The sequence below is a fragment of the Schistocerca cancellata genome, chromosome 1, assembly GCF_023864275.1.
Source record: "Schistocerca cancellata isolate TAMUIC-IGC-003103 chromosome 1, iqSchCanc2.1, whole genome shotgun sequence".
NCBI classification, from domain to species: domain Eukaryota; kingdom Metazoa; phylum Arthropoda; class Insecta; order Orthoptera; family Acrididae; genus Schistocerca; species Schistocerca cancellata.
Genome location: NC_064626.1, coordinates 1,136,428,570 through 1,136,449,257, shown reverse-complemented (window position 1 = coordinate 1,136,449,257; position 20,688 = coordinate 1,136,428,570). Strand labels below are relative to the sequence as shown.

Genomic DNA, 20,688 nt, shown 5'->3' with positions numbered 1-20,688 from the left:
CCTGTTATCCACCAGGCCTCAATCTCCGCTAATTTCAAGTTGCCGCCACTCATACCTCACCTGTCATTCAACATCTTTGCCTCTGCGCTTCTGCCTCGACTGACATCTCTGCCCAAACTCTTTGTCTTTAAATATGTCTGCTTGTGTCTGTATATGTGTGGATGGATATGTGTGTGTGTGCGAGTGTATACCCGTCCTTTTTTCCCCCTAAGGTAAGTCTTTCCGCTCCCGGGACTGGAATGACTCCTTACCCTCTTCCTTAAAACCCACATCCTTTCGTCTTTCCCTCTCCTTCCCTCTTTCCTGATGAGGCAACAGTTAGTTGCGAAAGCTTGAATTTTGTGTGTATGTTTGTGTTCGTTTGTGTGTCTGTCGACCTGCCAGCACTTTCATTTGGTAAGTCACATTATCTTTGTTTTTAAGTATATTTTTCCTTCGTGGAATGTTTCCTTCTATTATAACTATATATATATATATATATATATATATATATATATATATATATATATATATATATATATATATATATAAAATAGAGGGAAACATTCCACGTGGGAAAAATATATTTAAAAAGAAAGATGATGAGACTTACCAAACAAAAGCGCTGGCAGGTCGATAGACACACAAACAAACACAAACATACACACAAAATCTAGCTTTCGCAACCAACGGTTGCCTCGTCAGGAAAGAGGGAAGGAGAAGGAAAGACAAAAGGATATGGGTTTTAAGGGAGAGGGTAAGGAGTCATTCCAATCCCGGGAGCGAAAAGACTTACCTTAAGGGGAAAAAAGGACAGGTATACACTTGCACACACACACATATCCATCCATACATACAAGACACAAGCAGAAAAATGTCTGCTTGTGTCTTGTATGTATGGATGGATATGTGTGTGTGTGCAAGTGTATACCTGTCCTTTTTTCCCCTTAAGGTAAGTCTTTTCGCTCCCGGGATTGGAATGACTCCTTACCCTCTCCCTTAAAACCCATATCCTTTTGTCTTTCCTTCTCCTTCCCTCTTTCCTGACGAGGCAACCGTTGGTTGCGAAAGCTAGATTTTGTGTGTATGTTTGTGTTTGTTTGTGTGTCTATCGACCTGCCAGCGCTTTTGTTTGGTAAGTCTCATCATCTTTCTTTTTAAATATATTTTTCCCACGTGGAATGTTTCCCTCTATTATATATATATATATATATATATATATATATATATATATATATATATATATATACACACACAAGCTTGTGTCTGTGTATATGCGGATGGATATGTGTGTGTGTGCGAGTGTATACCTGTCCTTTTTTCCCCCTAAGGTAAGTCTTTCCGCTCCCGGGATTGGAATGACTCCTTACCCTCTCCCTTAAAACCCAAATCCTTTTGTCTTTCCCTCTCCTTCCCTCTTTCCTGACGAGTCTCATCATCTTTCTTTTTAAATATATGTATGTATATGTATATATATGTATATATATATATAATAGAGGGAAACATTCCACGTGGGAAAAATATATCTGAAAAGAAAGATGATGAGACTTACCAAACAAAAGCGCTGGCAGGTCGATAGACACACAAACAAACACAAACATACACACAAAATTCTGGCTTTCGCAACCAACGGTTGCCTCGTCAGGAAAGAGGGAAGGAGAGGGAAAGACAAAAGGATTTGGGTTTTAAGGGAGAGGGTAAGGAGTCATTCCAATCCCGGGAGCGGAAAGACTTACCTTAGGGGGAAAAAAGGACAGGTATACACTCGCACACACACACATATCCATCCGCATATACACAGACACAAGCTTGTGTGTGTATATATATATATAATAATAATAATAATTTACTTTAGTTTCATATTATTATTCACTTAAAGAATATAAACACTTGTCAATCAAGAAATATTTCAGTTTCACTTCGAATAAGTTCCCTTTGTGGCACCTTATAGAGCTCAGTAATCTGTTGTGCCATATTTGACCACTAATGCATGGACTATGGTCTGTTGTTTTTAATTTTTTTCTTTGTCTGTAGTAGCTGTCTTTATTTCTTGTATTATAGGCATGCATATCAGAGCACTTTGTTGCTTTGTTTTGATGTGTCAAAAAAAAAAAAAAGTAATTAATTTGTAAAGATACAGTGAGTAGACTGTGAAGTATTTATGATGAACAAAGATTTCCCTTCATGAATCTTTATACCCTAATCCATGGATAATTCTGATTGCTCTTTTCTGTGGGGTTAATATTCTGTTCATATGTATGTCGGCAGCACAACCCAATATCTCTATCCCGTAATTAATCTGTGCAAAAATGGTTCCATAATAAATTGTTTTTAATGTCTGATGTGGGACTACTTTTGATAACTGCTGATTAGATGTAATGAACTGCTGACTTTATTGCATAAAAATTTGATATGGTTTACCCATCTTAGATTTTCATCTAGGTGAATACCTAGAAATCTGCAGCCTTCTGTGTCCACTACTTCAATTCCACCTATGTTACTGATAGAGGTTAGGTGTGAGTTTGTAAGTTTAAATGGCAATAACTGAGATTTACTGATATTAACTTTCAAACCTTGGTCTTGGAAATAAGTAGTTATTTGACCTAGTCCCTCAGTTGCTACCAATGTTAACTCATCATTTTGTTTACCAAGAAATGACAGTGAGGTATCGTCTCCATAGGTTACCAATTGGGAGTTGAAAGGTTGCTCTATATCATTTATGTACACTAGGAAAAGGAAAGGGCCCAAAATTGAGCCCTGGGGTACACCTTGTATGACTGTCTCATATTTGGACTGGAAATTAATGATCTGATTATTGATTTTGTAAGTCAGCTTTATACACTGCTTGCAGTTAAATAAAAATGTAGCCAGCAATTGCATGGATGCAGCATTTACATTGTATGACTCAAGTTTACTTAAAAGTAACTCATGGTTTACTGAGTCACAGGCTTTAGTAAGGTCTAGAAATATGCCAGCTGTTTGCATTCCTTGATCAAAGGGACCATACGTTTTGTGAAGAAATTCTGTAATTGCTGTGATAGTACTATGATCTTTCCGGAATCCATGTTGTGTCTCTGTTAGGAACTTATTTTTCGAGAAATAGTCACTAAGTTGTGTCAGCAGCAAAACTTCAAATACTTTGCTGAAGATAGGTATTAATGATATGGGCCTGAAATTTGAAACCTCTTCCTTGGATCCTTTTTTATGCACTGGTTTAACTGTGCTCCATTTCAATACATTTGGAAATGTATGTTCTCTAATACTGCAGTTTACTGCAGTTTACCAGGTGGGTGATTATTTTAACTAATTCCTTATTACACTTTTTAATCACAATACTGCTCAAACCATCCCATCCAGATGAGAACTTATGCTTTAGGTTATTTATTATACTGCCTATTTCTTTTTCACTTACTTGTTTGAATTTAAAAGGTGGCTCTTCAAAGGGGCAGAGCTTTACCTCACTACTCACAATTGTGTTATTAACTGGACTAACAGCTGCAGATATAAAGTATTTATTGAAAACATTGCAGACTTTATTAGGATCTTTAATTGTGTTTCCTTCATGTCTTATATTTACAATTTCAGTTTCTGGCTTCGGTGTGGCTTTGTGAAATTGATTTACAATTCTCCATGAGGTCTTGGCTATATTGTCTGTTTGAACTATTTCACTGCTGTATATCTGTTTTCTTAGATTTGAAAGCTCTTTCTTAAAGATTTTCTTGGCTTCATTGTACTTGGCCTTAAAAACCTGCAGGTTTGTTGACTTGTGTAACACATCCAGGTCCTGGATGATTTATCTGAGTTTTATCATATTTGCTGGCAGTATCAGTCTGTTGGTTTTTCACTTTGGTTATGGGTGAACACTCTTTGTATTTTCTTAACAGGGCAGCATCTGTCAAAGTGTCTTAGCATAGTATCATAGAATTTGGCCCCTTTGTTTTCAGATCCTTCAGTCTGGTAAACCAGATCCCAGTCCTCTATAGCTAATTTATTTCTTAGTGCAAGGATGTTACCCTCTTTTAGGATTCTTTTATTTTCGATAACTTTTGTCATTTTTGGGATGCTTGTGTTTACATACTCTACAAAAAGCTGGCATTTGTGGTCAGAGTAGTGAAAATCCATATTCCAGCACCTAACACTGTCTTTGTTTACATAGTATAACGTAATCAATTCTGCTAGATGTGGACTTTGTTACCCTGGTATCACTATTATATATGGGTTAAGAGTATCTATTAACCTCATATTACACAAACTGGAAGATTTTGCCTCAATATTCAGATCACCCAGTATAGTTAGGTCACTGGGACCACAACATCCCACTACTCTACTAAATATGTCTATGAAGCTAACTACATCAGCCTTTGGTGGACGATAAATCCCAATAACTTTATGTTTTCTCATAACCTCTCTACACTCTTTTGTGTGGACTTCAATGCCTGTCACTTCAATCAAGCCTTCTTTGTTGTACTGGTCTTGTACTCAAGATTCTCACTAATGTAAACTGCCACACCACCACCCTTATGTTGCTGTCTACAATAACTATTTGCTCTCATGGTAAGTATAATAAGCTACTTGAGTATTGAGTATTCCAGTATTGAGTGTTCATTTATGGAGTATTCCAGAATTGTCAGCTATAGTATATAGTGTGTGTGCTCCCACTCTAATACAAAAGGGAGCCTGTTTTTTCCCCTGTCATCAGTATTCTGACTGGTTTCACACAGCCCACCACAAATTCCTCTCCTGAGCTGACCTCTTCAGCACAGAGTAGCACTTGTAACCTACATCCTCAATTATTTGCTGGATGTATTCCAGGCGCTGTCTTCCTCTACGGTTTTTACCCTTGGCAACTTCCTCTGATACCATGGAAGTTATTCTCTGATTTCTTAAAGATATCCTACCATCTTGTCCCTTCTTCTTGTCAGTGTTTTCCATATATTCCTTTCCTCCTTGGTTCTGTGCAGAACCCTCTCATTCCTTACTTTTCAACATTTGTCTGTAGCACATCTCAAATGCTTCGATTCTCTTCTGTTCTGGTTCCCCCACAGTCCTTGTTACGCTCTTTACAATGCTGTTCTCCATATGAACATTCTCAAAAACATCTTCCTCAAATTAAGGCCTATGTTTGATACTAGTAGACTTCTCTTGCCCAGGAGTGCCCATTTTCACCACTGCTAGTCTGCTTTTGATGTCCTCCTTGCTCCATCCATAATTGGGTATCTTGCTGTCTAGGTAGCAGAATTCCTTAACTTCATCTACTTCATAATCACCAGTCTTGATGTTAATTTTCTCACTGTTCTCATTTCTGCTGCTTCTAATTACTTTTGTCTTTCTTTGATTTACTCTCAATCCCTACTCTGTGCTCATTATACTCTTCATTCCATTCAGCAGAAGATGTAATTATTCTTCACTTTCACTGAGGATAGCAATCTCATCAGTGAACTGTATCATTGATATCCTTCCACCTCGAATTTTAATTCCTCTCTTGAACCTATCTTTTATTTGCATCATTGGTTCTTCGATGTAGAGATTGAACAGTAGGGGCAATAGACTTTATCCCTGTTGTACACTCTTTTTAATCTGAGCACTTCATTCTTTGCCTTCCACTCTTATTATTCCCTCTTGGCTCTTTTATATGTTGTATATTACCCATCTCTCCCTATAGCTTACCACTATTTTCCTCAGAATTTTGAACATCTTGCACCATTTGACATTATCGAATATTTTTTCCAGGGTAACAAATCCTATGAATGTTTCTGGACTTTTTTTTAGTCTTGCTTCCATCATCAACCATGGCATCAGAATTGCCTCTGTGGTGCATTTGCCTTTCCAAAAACCAAACTGTTTGTGATCTAACACATCATCTACATCTACATTTCTACATTTATACTCCGCAAGCCACCCAACGGTGTGTGGCGGAGGGCACTTTACGTGCCACTGTCATTATCTCCCTTTCCTGTTCCAGTCGCGTATGGTTCGCGGGAAGAACGACTGTCTGAAAGCCTCTGTGCGCGCTCTAATCTCTCTAATTTTACATTCGTGATCTCCTCGGGAGGTATAAGTAGGGGGAAGCAATATATTCGATACCTCATCCAGAAACGCACCCTCTCGAAACCTGGCGAGCAAGCTACACCGCGATGCAGAGCGCCTCTCTTGCAGAGTCTGCCACTTGAGTTTGTTAAACATCTCCGTAACGCTATCACGGTTACCAAATAACCCTGTGACGAAACGCGCCGCTCTTCTTTGGATCTTCTCTATCTCCTCCGTCAACCCGATCTGGTACGGATCCCACACTGATGAGCAATACTCAAGTATAGGTCGAACGAGTGTTTTGTAAGCCACCTCCTTTGTTGATGGACTACATTTTCTAAGGACTCTCCCAATGAATCTCAACCTGGTACCCGCCTTACCAACAATTAATTTTATATGATCATTCCACTTCAAATCGTTCCGCACGCATACTCCCAGATATTTTACAGAAGTAACTGCTACCAGTGTTTGTTCCGCTATCATATAATCATACAATAAAGGATCCTTCTTTCTATGTATTCGCAATACATTACATTTGTCTATGTTAAGGGTCAGTTGCCACTCCCTGCACCAAGTGCCTATCCGCTGCAGATCTTCCTGCATTTCGCTACAATTTTCTAATGCTGCAACTTCTCTGTATACTACAGCATCATCCGCGAAAAGCCGCATGGAACTTCCGACACTATCTACTAGGTCATTTATATATATTGTGAAAAGCAATGGTCCCATAACACTCCCCTGTGGCACGCCAGAGGTTACTTTAACGTCTGTAGATGTCTCTCCATTGAGAACAACATGCTGTGTTCTGTTTGCTAAAAACTCTTCAATCCAGCCACACAGCTGGTCTGATATTCCGTAGGCTCTTACTTTGTTTATCAGACGACAGTGCGGAACTGTATCGAACGCCTTCCGGAAGTCAAGGAAAATGGCATCTACCTGGGAGCCTGTATCTAATATTTTCTGGGTTTCATGAACAAATAATGTGAGTTGGGTTCTTTTGTATATCATTGTTGTCAGCAACTTAGATGCATGAGCTGTTAAGCTGACTGTGTGTTAATTCTTGCATTTGTCAGCTCTGCAGCCTTTGGAATGGTACTGATGGTATTGTACCAAATGTCTGATGGTATATTGCCAGCTTCAAACATTCTACACACCAAAGTGAATAGTCTTAGAAATTCTGATGGAGTGGTATCTATCCCTTCTGCCCTATTTGATCTTAAGTTCTCCAAAGCACTCTTAAATTCTGATTCTAATAATGGATCCTCTGCTTCTTCTAAATCAATTCCTGTTTCTTCTTCTATCACATCAGACAAATATTCCACTTATAGAGGTATTCAATGTCCTCTTTCAACCTATCCACTCTCTCCTCTGCATTTAACAGTGGATTTCCTGTTGCACTCTTAGTGTTACCATCCATGCTTTTGATTTCAACAAAAGTTGTTTTTACTTTTTTATATGCTGAGTCAGTCCTTCCAACAGTCATTTCATTTTTGACTTCTTCACATTTTTCATGCAGCCATTTTGCCTTAGCTTCCCTGAGCTTTCTGTTTATTTCATCACTAAGTGACCAGTATCCATGAATTTCCCTGAACATTTTTGTACTTCTGTCTTTCATCCATCAACTGAAGAATTTCTTCTGTTACCCATGGTTTCTTTGCAGCTAACTTCTTTGTATCTATTTTTTTCTTTCCAATTTCTGTGACTGTTCGTTTTAGAGATGTCCATTCCTCTTCAACTGAACTGCCTTCTGATCTCTTCCTTATCTCAATATCTGTAGCCTCCAAGAACATCCTGCATATTTCTTTATTCTTTAGTACTTGCATATCCAATTTCCTTGCACACTGATTCTTCCTTACTAGTTTCTTAAACTTCAGTCTATTCTTTATCCCTACTTACTTGTGACCTGAGTTTATATCTGCTTCTGTGTACACTTTACAACCCACTATATAATTTTGGAAACTCAGCCTGACCATGATTTAATCTAACTGAAATCTTCCTGAATCTCCTGACCTTTTCCAGGTACACCTCCTTCTATTTTGATTCTTGAACAGAGTATTTGCAATTACTATCTGAACTCAATTAGTCATTCTCCTCTTTCATTCGTAGTAGCAGACCCATATTCTCCTGTAGCCCTTTGTTCTACTCCTTCATTTACAACCACATTCCAATCCCGCATGATAATTAAATTTTCATCTCCCTTTATGTACTGAACTACCTGTTCAGTATCTTCATATACTTCCTCTATCTCCTCATCTTCGACATGTGACATCTGCATGTATATGTGAACTATTGTCAATTTTGCTTTGCTGTCGATTTAGATGAGAACAACCCTGTCACTGAACTTTTCACAGTAACTCATTCTCTGCCCTACCTTCCTATTCATGATGAATCCTACTCAATTTATACCATTTCCTGCTGCTGGTGATATTACACTATACTCATATGGCCAGGAATCCTTGTCATCTTTCCATTTCACTTCACTGAACCTAACTACATCTAGAGTGAGCATTAGCATTTTCCTTTTCAGATGTTCTAGATTCCTCTCCATGTTCAGACTTCTGACATTCCATGCTCCAAGTCATAGAATATTATACTTTCATTGGTTATTTAATCTTTTTCTCATGGTATGATCCCCCTTGGCAGTCCCCTCCCAGAGATCCAAATGGGGGACTAGACCAGATCTTTTGCCAGTAGAGAGATCATCATGGCACTTCCCCCCCCCCCCCCCCCCTCCCAAGTGCAAGAGTGCAAGACAGTGCCCTGAAACTCTGTCTGCTCCTTTGCCCTCTCTGACAAGGCTGTAGGCTAAATGAGGTTGATTGCTGTTGCCAGAAGTCTTTGGCCACCATTAGTGATAATTTTTATTCAAATTTTAAGTGGTGCTGGGGTTCAAACCCAGGACCAAGGGCATTCTGATTACTAATTAAAGATACTAGATCATGGACACCAATTTTCACATTAATTCCATTAATTTTACTAAGCATTTTTATGAGAATTGTTGTATTTTCATTAAAATTGCCTTTCTGTTTCACTGTTCATTTCTGTAGTATGGGCATTTTAAAATACTCTCACATCCTCCTCACTAGGACAGCAGGGAACTGAAATTTTGAGATAAATTTGTGTTGTGTTTCTGCAACTTTTTGTCTCTCACATTGCTACAAAGTAACTCTAGGATTAGGGTTTTCTTCTCAAGGCTTGAAAATACCTGGAGGCACCAGTCTAATGCTGATAACTAATAACACACACACACACACCAGGGTTCTCCCATAAGGAGCTGCTGTCCTGTAAGCATAAATTGAGCTTCTAGACATCTGTGAAGATGTTGTCCCTCATAAATAAAGATGGCAAAACATACACAAATTCATTGTCATAATTTTACTAACTTTTGAGCTCAATGAGAAGCACCACTAAGGGGAACTATGTTATACAAATATCATAAACAACTAATTGATATAGTTATTCAAACACAATTGATTGAACATTGAAAGCCCTTTAGATTTTGTATATTATTTTAGATTTGTATATTATTTGGATTTTGTGTGTTATTTAGTTATCCGTCTTCCAATTGACCTTATCTCAGGAACTTGGGACCATTACTCAAATCTATTGTTGTATTAGTATGGTTCATCAATAAAAACACACGGAAAAAATATCCAGCATAACATTTTCTGAAATGTAATACCTTCATTAGATTCCATAACTAAGAACGAATAATGCAACGCAACACATGATATACTTGTACAGTGTATTACTTGCTTTAACTCAGTCTGCACAAAAACTGTTTAAGATTATCTGAAAGTTTCTATGCACTCATGCATACAATGGTAACACACATGCAATCTACGAATATTTCCTTTCTTGTTAAAATTGTATGTGGTATTCAGTTCTTTGCAATTTGTTCCAGGAAGTGCAGGCATTAATAAAATCAGGAGCTGAAACATCATGCCTGGAGAAAGACAGTCTCACTAAGATTCTCCACATTGTAGTCAGGAATGGTGACTATGAGGTAATTGTAAGTTAAATAAAGTTATCCTCAATCTGAAGGTTGGTTTTAACACCACATGGCTTATCTAGGCGTGGCCTTATTGGTGATGGTATGTTCTTGCCTTCATTCAAATCTTGGACTGACTTGTCTGACCAAATAAGGCCAAACATGCCATTAAATGTGACCTTTGAATTAATGCTTAAATTGCCATTTTTCACACTAACAAATCATTACCACAGGTGCTGGAAACAATTAGTGACAGAAATAATTCCATGACCAACTGTGTATCAAGTCCTTGGCCTTTCACTTTGTAGTCAGGCGCCTACCTACTGAACCACCAAGCCAAAGGATTTCTTAGTAATCGTTGACACAATTTTTTTACGCCCTGTTTGTCATATGACACACAAATTATCTTTTTATCATCCTGGCAGCATGTTAAGATTTTTTGAAAATCTCCTCTCCAACTGATCCTATATGTTTTTTTAAAGAATTAGTGTACTGCCCAAGGGAGGTATGCATGTTTATATTGTAATTTCTCACATCAAGATCACTTAGTAATTTCCAAGTTCACTTTGCTAGCTCTGCCAATGGACTACCATCTTCAGATCTTATGAATCAGTTAACAATGTTATCATTGTTGACTTTAAATGTTTATGTTGACATTTGAGTGAAACCTCTCAGCAGTGCACTTGCTTATATCTGTATGCAATTTAAGCAATGCCTTTTGTTGTCTCAAATTCATATTCTAAGAATTACTTTGGAGATGTGCTTTATTAATCTAAATAAAGCATAATGTGCCTATTTCTTTGAATTTCTACAATAGGGTATGTTCCTTTCAAAGAATGAAATTGAATACCATAATTTCGCATCTTGCGATGCCAGAAAGGGTTTGCACATGTTGTTTGATTTATTTGATTCATATTGTATGTGATCAGTTGCCCAGCATGTTCTAGTGTGGAATTTCTGTGGCTGTAAATCTGAACTGTTTTACAAGGCTGCAATGGATTTCTGTGGTACTGCAACTGAAAACTGAACCATATGGAAATTTACAGGAAGAAACTTATTACATACATCAGAAGGGCTATACACAATATGTATTGATGATATATATAAAAAACCAGTGGCTTTGTCAGCAGTTGCTGTAACAACACAAATAGATGCATTTAATTGAGGCTATGAGAAGCTGGATGTACCTTCTGTGATATTGCAGGAAGACTTGCCATGAATGTAGTCACTATATGTGACTCCTGGCATTGGTGGTCATGAGAATGTACAGTTGCAAGTACACCAGGCTCTGTGCTGCCATATGTCAGTACCTAGAGGGCAACGTTTGTATTCAGTGTGGGGATGTGGCACATCATAACGGAACTGCAGAGTAATTTGAGCAGAGGTTGTGACCACAGTGACACAATGAACTGTTACAAATTGGTTACTTCAAGCGCAGCTCCAAGGCAGATGCCCTGTAGTGTGCATTCCACTGAACCCAAACCACTGCCATTTGTGACTTCAGTGGTGTCAAGTGAGAGCTCATTGGAGGGCATCATTGAGATCTGTTGTGTTTTCTGATGAAAACTGTTTCTTCCTCAGAGCCAGTGATTATTGTATGTTGGTTAGAAGAAGACCAGTTGAGGGCCAGCAACCAACTTGTCTGCATGCTAGACACATTGGACTGACACCTGGAGTTATGATCTGTGGTGTGATTCTGTATGACAGCAGGAGTACTATTGTGGTTACCCCATGCACCCTGACTGCAAAACTGTACATCAGTCTGATGATTCGACCTGTTATGCTGCCATATATGAACAGCATTCCAGGAGGTATTTTCCAACAGGATAATGCTCACTCACATACCACTGTTGTAACCCAACGTTGTCTACAGAGTTTTGGTATTTTGCCTTGGCTTGCTCAATCACCAGATCTGTGTCCATTTGAGCACATATTGGACATCATGGGACGTCAATTCCAGCATCATCCACAAACAGCATTACCCGTCCCTGTATTGTCTGACCAAGTGCAACAGGCATGGAACTTCATCCCACAAACTTACGTCTGGTAGCGCAGACAGACATCTGGCATGTGTACAACACAGTCCATGCACAGTTGTTTGATTGCATTCAACATTCTGGCAGTTACATCAGTTATTAATGATCTAGCATTTCACTTTTGCAATAGCTTATGTCATGCTTACATCAGCCTGTGATCTTGTGATGTTAATCACTTAAATATGTTACCTAAACAAATGTATTCCCAAAATTTCATTACTCTGGATTAATTGTTTTTGATGTTGTGATTTTTTTCCCATCAGTGCATGTCAAAAACAGTTATTGTGGTGTTCAGTCCAGAGATCGGTTTGATGCAGCTCTCCATGATGCTCTATCCTGTGCAAGCTTCTTCATCTCCCAGTATCTACTGCAACCTACATCCTTCTGAATCTGTTTAGTGTATTCATCTCTTGGTCTTTCTCTACGATTTTTACCCTCCACACTTCCCTCCAGTACTAAAGTGGTGATCCCTTGATGCCTCCGAACATGTACTACCAACTGATCCCTTCTTAGTCAAGCTATACCACAAATTTCTCTTCTCCCCAATCCTATTCAATACCTCCTCATTAGTTATGTGATCTACCCATCTAATCTTCAGCATTCTTCTGTAGCACCACATTTTGAAAACTTGTATTCTCTTCTTGTCTAAACTATTTATCATCCTCATTTCACATCCATTCAAGGTTACACTCCATACAAATACTTTCAGAAACAACTTCCTGACACTTAAATAATACTTGAGGTTAACAAATTTCTCTTCTTCAGAAACGCTTTCCTTGCCATTGCCAGTCTACATTTTATGTCCTCTCTACTTTGACCATCATCAGTTATTTTTCTGCCTAAATAACAAAACTCATTTACTACTTTAAGTGTTTCATTTCCTAATCTAATTCCCTCAGCATCACCTGCTTTAATTCAACTACATTCCATTATCCTCGTTTTGCTTTTGTTGATGTTCTACATCTACATCTACATTTATACTCCGCAAGCCACCCAACGGTGTGTGGCGGAGGGCACTTTACGTGCCACTGTCATTATCTCCCTTTCCTGTTCCAGTCGCGTATGGTTCGCGGGAAGAACGACTGTCTGAAAGCCTCTGTGCGCGCTCTAATCTCTCTAATTTTACATTCGTGATCTCCTCGGGAGGTATAAGTAGGGGGAAGCAATATATTCGATACCTCATCCAGAAACGCACCCTCTCGAAACCTGGCGAGCAAGCTACACCGCGATGCAGAGCGCCTCTCTTGCAGAGTCTGCCACTTGAGTTTGTTAAACATCTCCGTAACGCTATCACGGTTACCAAATAACCCTGTGACGAAACGCGCCGCTCTTCTTTGGATCTTCTCTATCTCCTCCGTCAACCCGATCTGGTACGGATCCCACACTGATGAGCAATACTCAAGTATAGGTCGAACGAGTGTTTTGTAAGCCACCTCCTTTGTTGATGGACTACATTTTCTAAGGACTCTCCCAATGAATCTCAACCTGGTACCCGCCTTACCAACAATTAATTTTATATGATCATTCCACTTCAAATCGTTCCGCACGCATACTCCCAGATATTTTACAGAAGTAACTGCTACCAGTGTTTGTTCCGCTATCATATAATCATACAATAAAGGATCCTTCTTTCTATGTATTCGCAATACATTACATTTGTCTATGTTAAGGGTCAGTTGCCACTCCCTGCACCAAGTGCCTATCCGCTGCAGATCTTCCTGCATTTCGCTACAATTTTCTAATGCTGCAACTTCTCTGTATACTACAGCATCATCCGCGAAAAGCCGCATGGAACTTCCGACACTATCTACTAGGTCATTTATATATATTGTGAAAAGCAATGGTCCCATAACACTCCCCTGTGGCACGCCAGAGGTTACTTTAACGTCTGTAGATGTCTCTCCATTGAGAACAACATGCTGTGTTCTGTTTGCTAAAAACTCTTCAATCCAGCCACACAGCTGTTCTGATATTCCGTAGGCTCTTACTTTGTTTATCAGGCGACAGTGCGGAACTGTATCGAACGCCTTCCGGAAGTCAAGGAAAATGGCATCTACCTGGGAGCCTGTATCTAATATTTTCTGGGTTTCATGAACAAATAATGCGAGTTGGGTTTCACACGATCGCTGTTTCCGGAATCCATGTTGATTCCTACATAGTAGATTCTGAGTTTCCAAAAACGACATGATACTCGAGCAAAAGACATGTTCTAAAATTCTACAACAGATCGACGTCAGAGAGATAGGTCTATAGTTTTGCGCATCTGCTCGACGACCCTTCTTGAAGACTGGGACTACCTGTGCTCTTTTCCAATCATTTGGAACCTTCTGTTCCTCTAGAGACTTGCGGTACACGGCTGTTAGAAGGGGGGCAAATGTTCATCTTACATCCTCCTTTCAAGACACTGTCCATTATGTTCAACTGCTCTTCCAGGTCTTTTGCTGTCTCTGACAGAATTGCAATGTCATCAGCAAACCTCAAAGTTTTTATTTCTTCTCCGTGGATTTTAATACCTACTCCAAATTTTTCTTTTATTTCCTTTACTGCTTGCTCAATATACAGATTGAATAACATTGGGGATAGGCTACAACCCTGTCTCACTCCCTTCCCAACCATTGCTTCCCTTTCATGCCCCTCAACTCTTATAACTGCTGTTTGGTTTCTGTACAAATTGTAAATAGCCTTTTGCTCCCTGTATTTTACCCCTGCCTCCTTATGAATTTGAAAGAATTTCACAAACAGTATCAATCCTATTACACATCTCTAGGGCATGGTAGATACTTCTCAGTGTCTCCAGATGACTCTCCAACAAGTACAACATGCTAAATTCTGCTTGTCAGAAAATTTTTATTCATTTGCAAACCTCATCAGATATATTATGGAAATATTATAGAACTTTCTGGGAGTCTAGAAGCACCTAATCACTCTGGTTACCTCTTTCATTGATAGTCACGTCTTCATGTGTGGAGATTGTAGGACAAGATAATTACATTGATGCCTAATCTCATTTTTCTGTATTGTACTCATAATTGAAGGTTATTTACTGATATTCAGCAATGCATTGCACCTTGTCTAACAAATTCCTTTGTGATAATACAGAAAAGTATGTTATGTTTGCCACTTAAGTTTGACAAAGAATTCTCTGCAGGATTAAATAAAAAGTTAATATATTAATAATGAATTTTGTTAATGATTTCTGTCATTTTCTAGCTAACAAATAGAATGATTGCTGAAGGTGCAGATGTAAATGGCAGACAGAGTTTTAACAGAGACTCGCCGTCAACAGAAAAAGGCCACACTATAAGATGTTTGGTAAGTTCATCTTCTGAGTATTGTATAATCAGTCTATTTGATAATATTAGAATGTAGTACTTTAGTACTGTGTTTATCTTTTCTTGCAGGGGTGCTATGAAGCAGGCGGGCCTGTATATTATGAATTGTCGGGGGAATCTCCTTTGTTTGAGGCACTTAGGTCTCCAAAGGTAAGCAAATTTGTAATAGGCAGTATAAGAAATTAAATATAGGAAGACAATAAATGTGTAATGAACACATCTAATAGGAAGCAGCAAGAATCCATAAAGCTAAATAATTGCTATAGTTTTTATGTAAGTACCTGATGACAATAACTGGACTGACAGGAAAAGAAATCAAGAGCAAAGGGGAAATGGCTTGGAATGAAGTTGTTAAACTACACTGTGTGATATAAAAAAAGTGAAGCATCCAGAAGGGAAGGAGAAAATGAAATGAAACATTGTGGGTTGAGAGGATGTGTGATGCCACTTCACTGATTACAATATTGAGTGTAATTTACAAAGAACTTGGCAGTATGAGCCCACTTACAGGTGTGATACTGCACCTCCTCTGGTCTAGGTGCATTTAGTTGGTAAGGGTGTGATAATGCTGTTGTATCCTCCCCTGAGGCAAGCTGGTCTACAACTGTTGTAACTGGTCTTTGATATCCTAACTGTTGGCACTAGAAAGGAGTTGACATCCAAGATCCAAGGTAGTCCCACCAACGTTCTAGTCGGGACAGATCTGTGGAGCTTACTGGCCAAGCACCATGGAGATAGTTCACAGAGACATGTGCCATGTGTGGATAATATGGTCCTGTTGAAAACTGTCACCACAATACTGGTGCATGAGAGGTAACACTTAAGGATGGAGGATGTCCATGACTTACTATTGTGGCAACAGAGTTCTGTCAGTCACTATCAGTTCTGATATGAAGTCATCTTGATGTCTCCCCATACCATGATGTTAGGAACAACACTACTGTGCCTCTTCAAAACATTGAAGGAATGAGATCTCTGCTCAGGTTGCTGCCATACTCACAGGTTATGCTCATTCAGTATATTACAGAACTGTAATTCATTGCTGAACACAGTACAAGACACTGAGTGAGGTGGTGCAGTGGTTAGCATACTGGACTCTCACTCAGGAGGATGACAGTTCAAACCCGTGTCCAGCCATTTTGAATTAGGTTTTCCATGATTTCCCTGAAATCACTTCAGGCAAATGCCGGGATGGTTCCTTTGAAAGGGCATGGCTAACTTCCTTCCTCATCCTTCCCTAATCCAATGGGACCAATGATCCCGCTGTTTGGTCCCTTCCCCCAAATCAACCAACCAATCAACTAACAATGCAACACCATTCATCAGCAGTCCATGCTTCCTGGTCACAGCACCACCCAGATACAGTGATTTGTGTTTTGGTATTAACAGCAGACTACACTGGCTGCTGCTAGTGTCCAACCAGTGGTATGAGTTGACAAGTAATCTTCCTGGTAGTTCAGTACTTGTTATCAGGTTTAGACAAAAAGGTGTTGAAAAACAATTTTTGGTGCAAAATATGATGATTCTCCTTTGTAGTGGTCAAATATAGTTATCCAGAAACTTGAAAACAAATACGCCTACCATCGCATTTCCAAATGGCCCAAAACTAGGCTACTGTCACTTCCAAATGCTTCCAAACATGGATGTTGCATGATCTGATTAGCAGGCCAAATGAAGGCCCACAATGAGCTCCCTTTAAAAATCTATGGGGTGCTGATTATGCTATCTCACATAAGCATGCAGCATCTCCATGTACTTCACAGAGGTCACTCAAAATCTGATGTTGTTCATGCCCGTTAAATACCCTACTAGGCCTAGTAAAAACACTAAACATGACCAACTCTAATACACTCTGGTGGCTGATTTACTTGTCATGGGTCATTCCAGCTGTAATCATTTAGAGACTCACTGATGTTATGTATGTCTACAAACTTACATCGATATTCAGCTACGTATTTAGGGTGCTTCATGTTTTTGTTGGCATTGTAAATAGAGCTTTCGAAGTGTAACCTCTGATGTTTCAAAAAAGGAAATTTTTTTATCACTGTGTGTTATCACTGTTGACTTACGGCAGTAAGGGGTTGACATTTAATGTGTAAACCATTCAAAAACTAGTAACTGCACAGTGAACAATATAGAGGTCCATGCTAGAAATTTGATACTAGCTGAGACAGGAAAACTAACAAATGGATCAGGGAACAAATATGAGTGGGAGGGTGCTTATGACTGTAATGAAAATAAAATAGAGATGAGAGTGATATGTGACCAGAGGAATCCAGGGGAATGGATACTAGATGGACCAATGGTGTTGTTTGTTAGATTCCAAGAAATAAGACAATAAGTTGACGTGTGGGAGCCCCATTAATTTATATTGTTGAAGATTGTAAGTCTTATAATAGTCTATAGAAGGCCTTCAACTAACAGTGGATGTCTAATGGCTGGTGATTATTAATGGTGATTGACTCATATGAGTACGATGAGTGCCAACCAATGGCTGACAGGTTCTTCACATTTACAGTTTGGAATTCCAATGGGTATTTGTTTACAGATTAGTGTCATTGTTGTCTTCAGTCCAAAGATTGGTGTGATGTTGCTGTCATTGATTAGATTAGATTAGCTTTACTTTCATTCCAATTTATCCATAGTGTGGAGGCCCTTCAGGATGTAGAACATATCAGAAAAACAATAATACATGACAAATATTTACAACTCAGGCAGATAAGATAATTAATGTACCTTCCACAGGTCCCAAGTGGAATGATCTTCATTTTTTTATTTTTATTTTTTAACATTATATGAAAGAATCATTTTACAACACTCATTTACTAAGATTGCATTAATGCACTGAATTTAAAATTAAAAAATGTGTTTTTATTTATAAGGTAATAAACATATAATAGAACTACTACAATACTTATTTACAATGAACACATTATTGCATTGAAATGGTGTAGAAGTTAGAGTTTAACAATGTTAGAGAAGGAAAGTTGCTACTCACTGTACATTGGAGATGCTGGGTCACAATAGGCACAACAAAAAGATTCACACAATTATAGCTTTCGACCATTAAGGCCTTTGTCAATGATAGACACAATAAAAAACACAGAAGCACACACAAAAATTTCAAGCTTTCGCAACCCAAGGTTGTTCTATCAGGAAAGAGGACAGGAGAGGGAAAGACAAAAGGATGTGGGTTTTAAGGGAGAGGGTAAGGAGTCATTCCAATCCCGGGAGCGGAATGACTTACCTTAGGGGGAAAAAAGGACAGGTATACACTCAGACACACACACACACACACACACACACACACACACACATACACACACACACACACACACACACACACACACACACAAACACACACACACTTATATCCATCCGCACATATACAGACGCAAGCAGACATATGTAAATACAAAGAGGTTGGGCAGAGATCTCAGACGAGGCGGAAGTATAGAGGCAAAGATGTTGTTGAATGACAGGTGAAGTACAAGGGGCGGCAACTTGAAATTAGCGGAGTTTGAGGCCTGGTGGGTAACGGGAAGAGAGAATATATTGAAGGGCAAGTTTGCATCTCCGGAGTTCTGATAGGCTGGCGTCAGTGGGAAGTATCCAGATAACCCGGATGGTGTAACACTGTGCCAAGATGTGCTGGCCATGCACCAAGGCATGTTTAGCCACAGGGTGATCCTCATTACCAGCAAACACTGTCTGCCTGTGTCCATTCATGTGAATGGACAGTTTGTTGCTGGTCATTCCCACATAGAAGGCTTCACAGTGTAGGCAGGTCAGTTGGTAAATCACGTGGGTGCTTTCACACATGGCTCTGCCTTTGATTGTGTACACCTTCGGGTTTACAGGACTGGAGTAGGTGGTGGTGGGAGGGTGCATGGGACAGGTTTTACACCAGGGGCGGTTACAAGGGTAGGAGCCAGAGGGTCGGGAAGGTGGTTTGGAGATTTCATAGGGATGAACCAAGTGGTTACGAAGGTTAGGTGGATGCTGGAAAGGCACTCTAGGTGGAGTGGGGAGGATTTCATGAAGGATGGATCTCATTTCAGGGCAGGATTTGAGGAAGTCATATCCCTGCTGGAGAGCCACATTCAGAGTCTGACCCAGTCCCAGAAAGTATCCTGTCACAAGTGGGGCACTTTTGGGGTTTTTCTGTGGGAGGTTGTGGGTGTGAGGGAATGAGGAAGTGGCTTTGGTTATTTGCTTCTGTACCAGATCAGGAGGGTAGTTGTGGAATGCGAAAGCTGTTTTCAGGTTATTGGTGTAATGGTTCAGGGATTCAGGACTGGAGCAGATTCGTTTGCCACGAAGACATAAGCTGTAGGGAAGTGTAACCTCCTATGTTTCAAAAAAGGAAGAACCCCAAAAGTGCCCCACTTGTGACAGGACTTATGATAAACATAATAGTTTCTTAAGAATAAGTCAGTTAAATGATAAATGTGAGAATATGATTCAACAAAATTGGCCTATATGTAAACAAAAACAACAGTACAAAGTGTATAAAACAACCACTAAAACTTTATGCTACTTTCCAGAAATGTGAGTTAAATAATGAAGAGGTTTTCTACAGTTAAATTGCTGGAGAAAGCAAAAAAACAATTAAATGAAATTCTATAGATTTGCTGCAGCAAAATGTAAACAGAAAATACGGCTATAACTCAACTGTATGATCTTTTCACATTTTCTACTATATTACATAAATAAAATTGAAGCCCTTAATGGTACACTTAAAAAGCACACTAATGCATCTGTTTACCACGTAATCAGTACTAAACTAAATGTTATTAAAATCTAAAATGACCTGTCTTTACGAGAACACGAAAACTTGCGCTAGTCACCTGGCTGCAGGGCTGCCAGCTCCTCTTGCTAGTCCATCCAGTGCAAATGTCTTCATCTCTGCGTTGCAACCTACATCCATATGAATTATGAACTGGCTTGCTGCCCCCCCCCCCCCCCCCCCCCCCCTTTCCAGCTGAAACTTCTGCTAGTCAACTTGTGCCATAAATTTATTTTTTTCCCTGATACCAATAAGTACCTTTGCATTAATTATCAAATCTAACCATACAATATTCTGTATTCTACTGTAGCACAAAATTTCAAAAATTTCCATTTTCATCTTGTCTATACTGCTTGTTGCACACATTTCCAATGTGATGAAAGCTACAATCCAAACAAATTCTTTCATTAAAAAATTGGTAGCACTTAAATTTATATTTCGTATTAGCATATTTCTCTTTTGCAGGAAACCTTTTCTTGTTATTGCCAGCTGACATTTTAACTCATCTCTCCTTCAGTATTGTCAGTTATTTTG

The 20,688-nt window shown here is 39.1% G+C and overlaps 1 protein-coding gene across 8 annotated transcripts in view; it reads left to right on the top strand.

Moving 5' to 3' along the window:
- Positions 1 to 20,688, top strand: part of LOC126092715 (serine/threonine-protein phosphatase 6 regulatory ankyrin repeat subunit A-like) — a 423,652-nt gene that overhangs the window by 238,032 nt on the left and 164,932 nt on the right. For all 8 annotated transcript variants that reach the window (XM_049908492.1, XM_049908471.1, XM_049908484.1 and 5 more), the window contains exons 7-9: positions 9,911 to 10,012; positions 15,244 to 15,345; positions 15,435 to 15,515. In XM_049908492.1, coding sequence (XP_049764449.1) covers positions 9,911 to 10,012; positions 15,244 to 15,345; positions 15,435 to 15,515 — 285 coding nt within the window. The remainder of the gene's footprint in view (positions 1 to 9,910; positions 10,013 to 15,243; positions 15,346 to 15,434; positions 15,516 to 20,688) is intronic.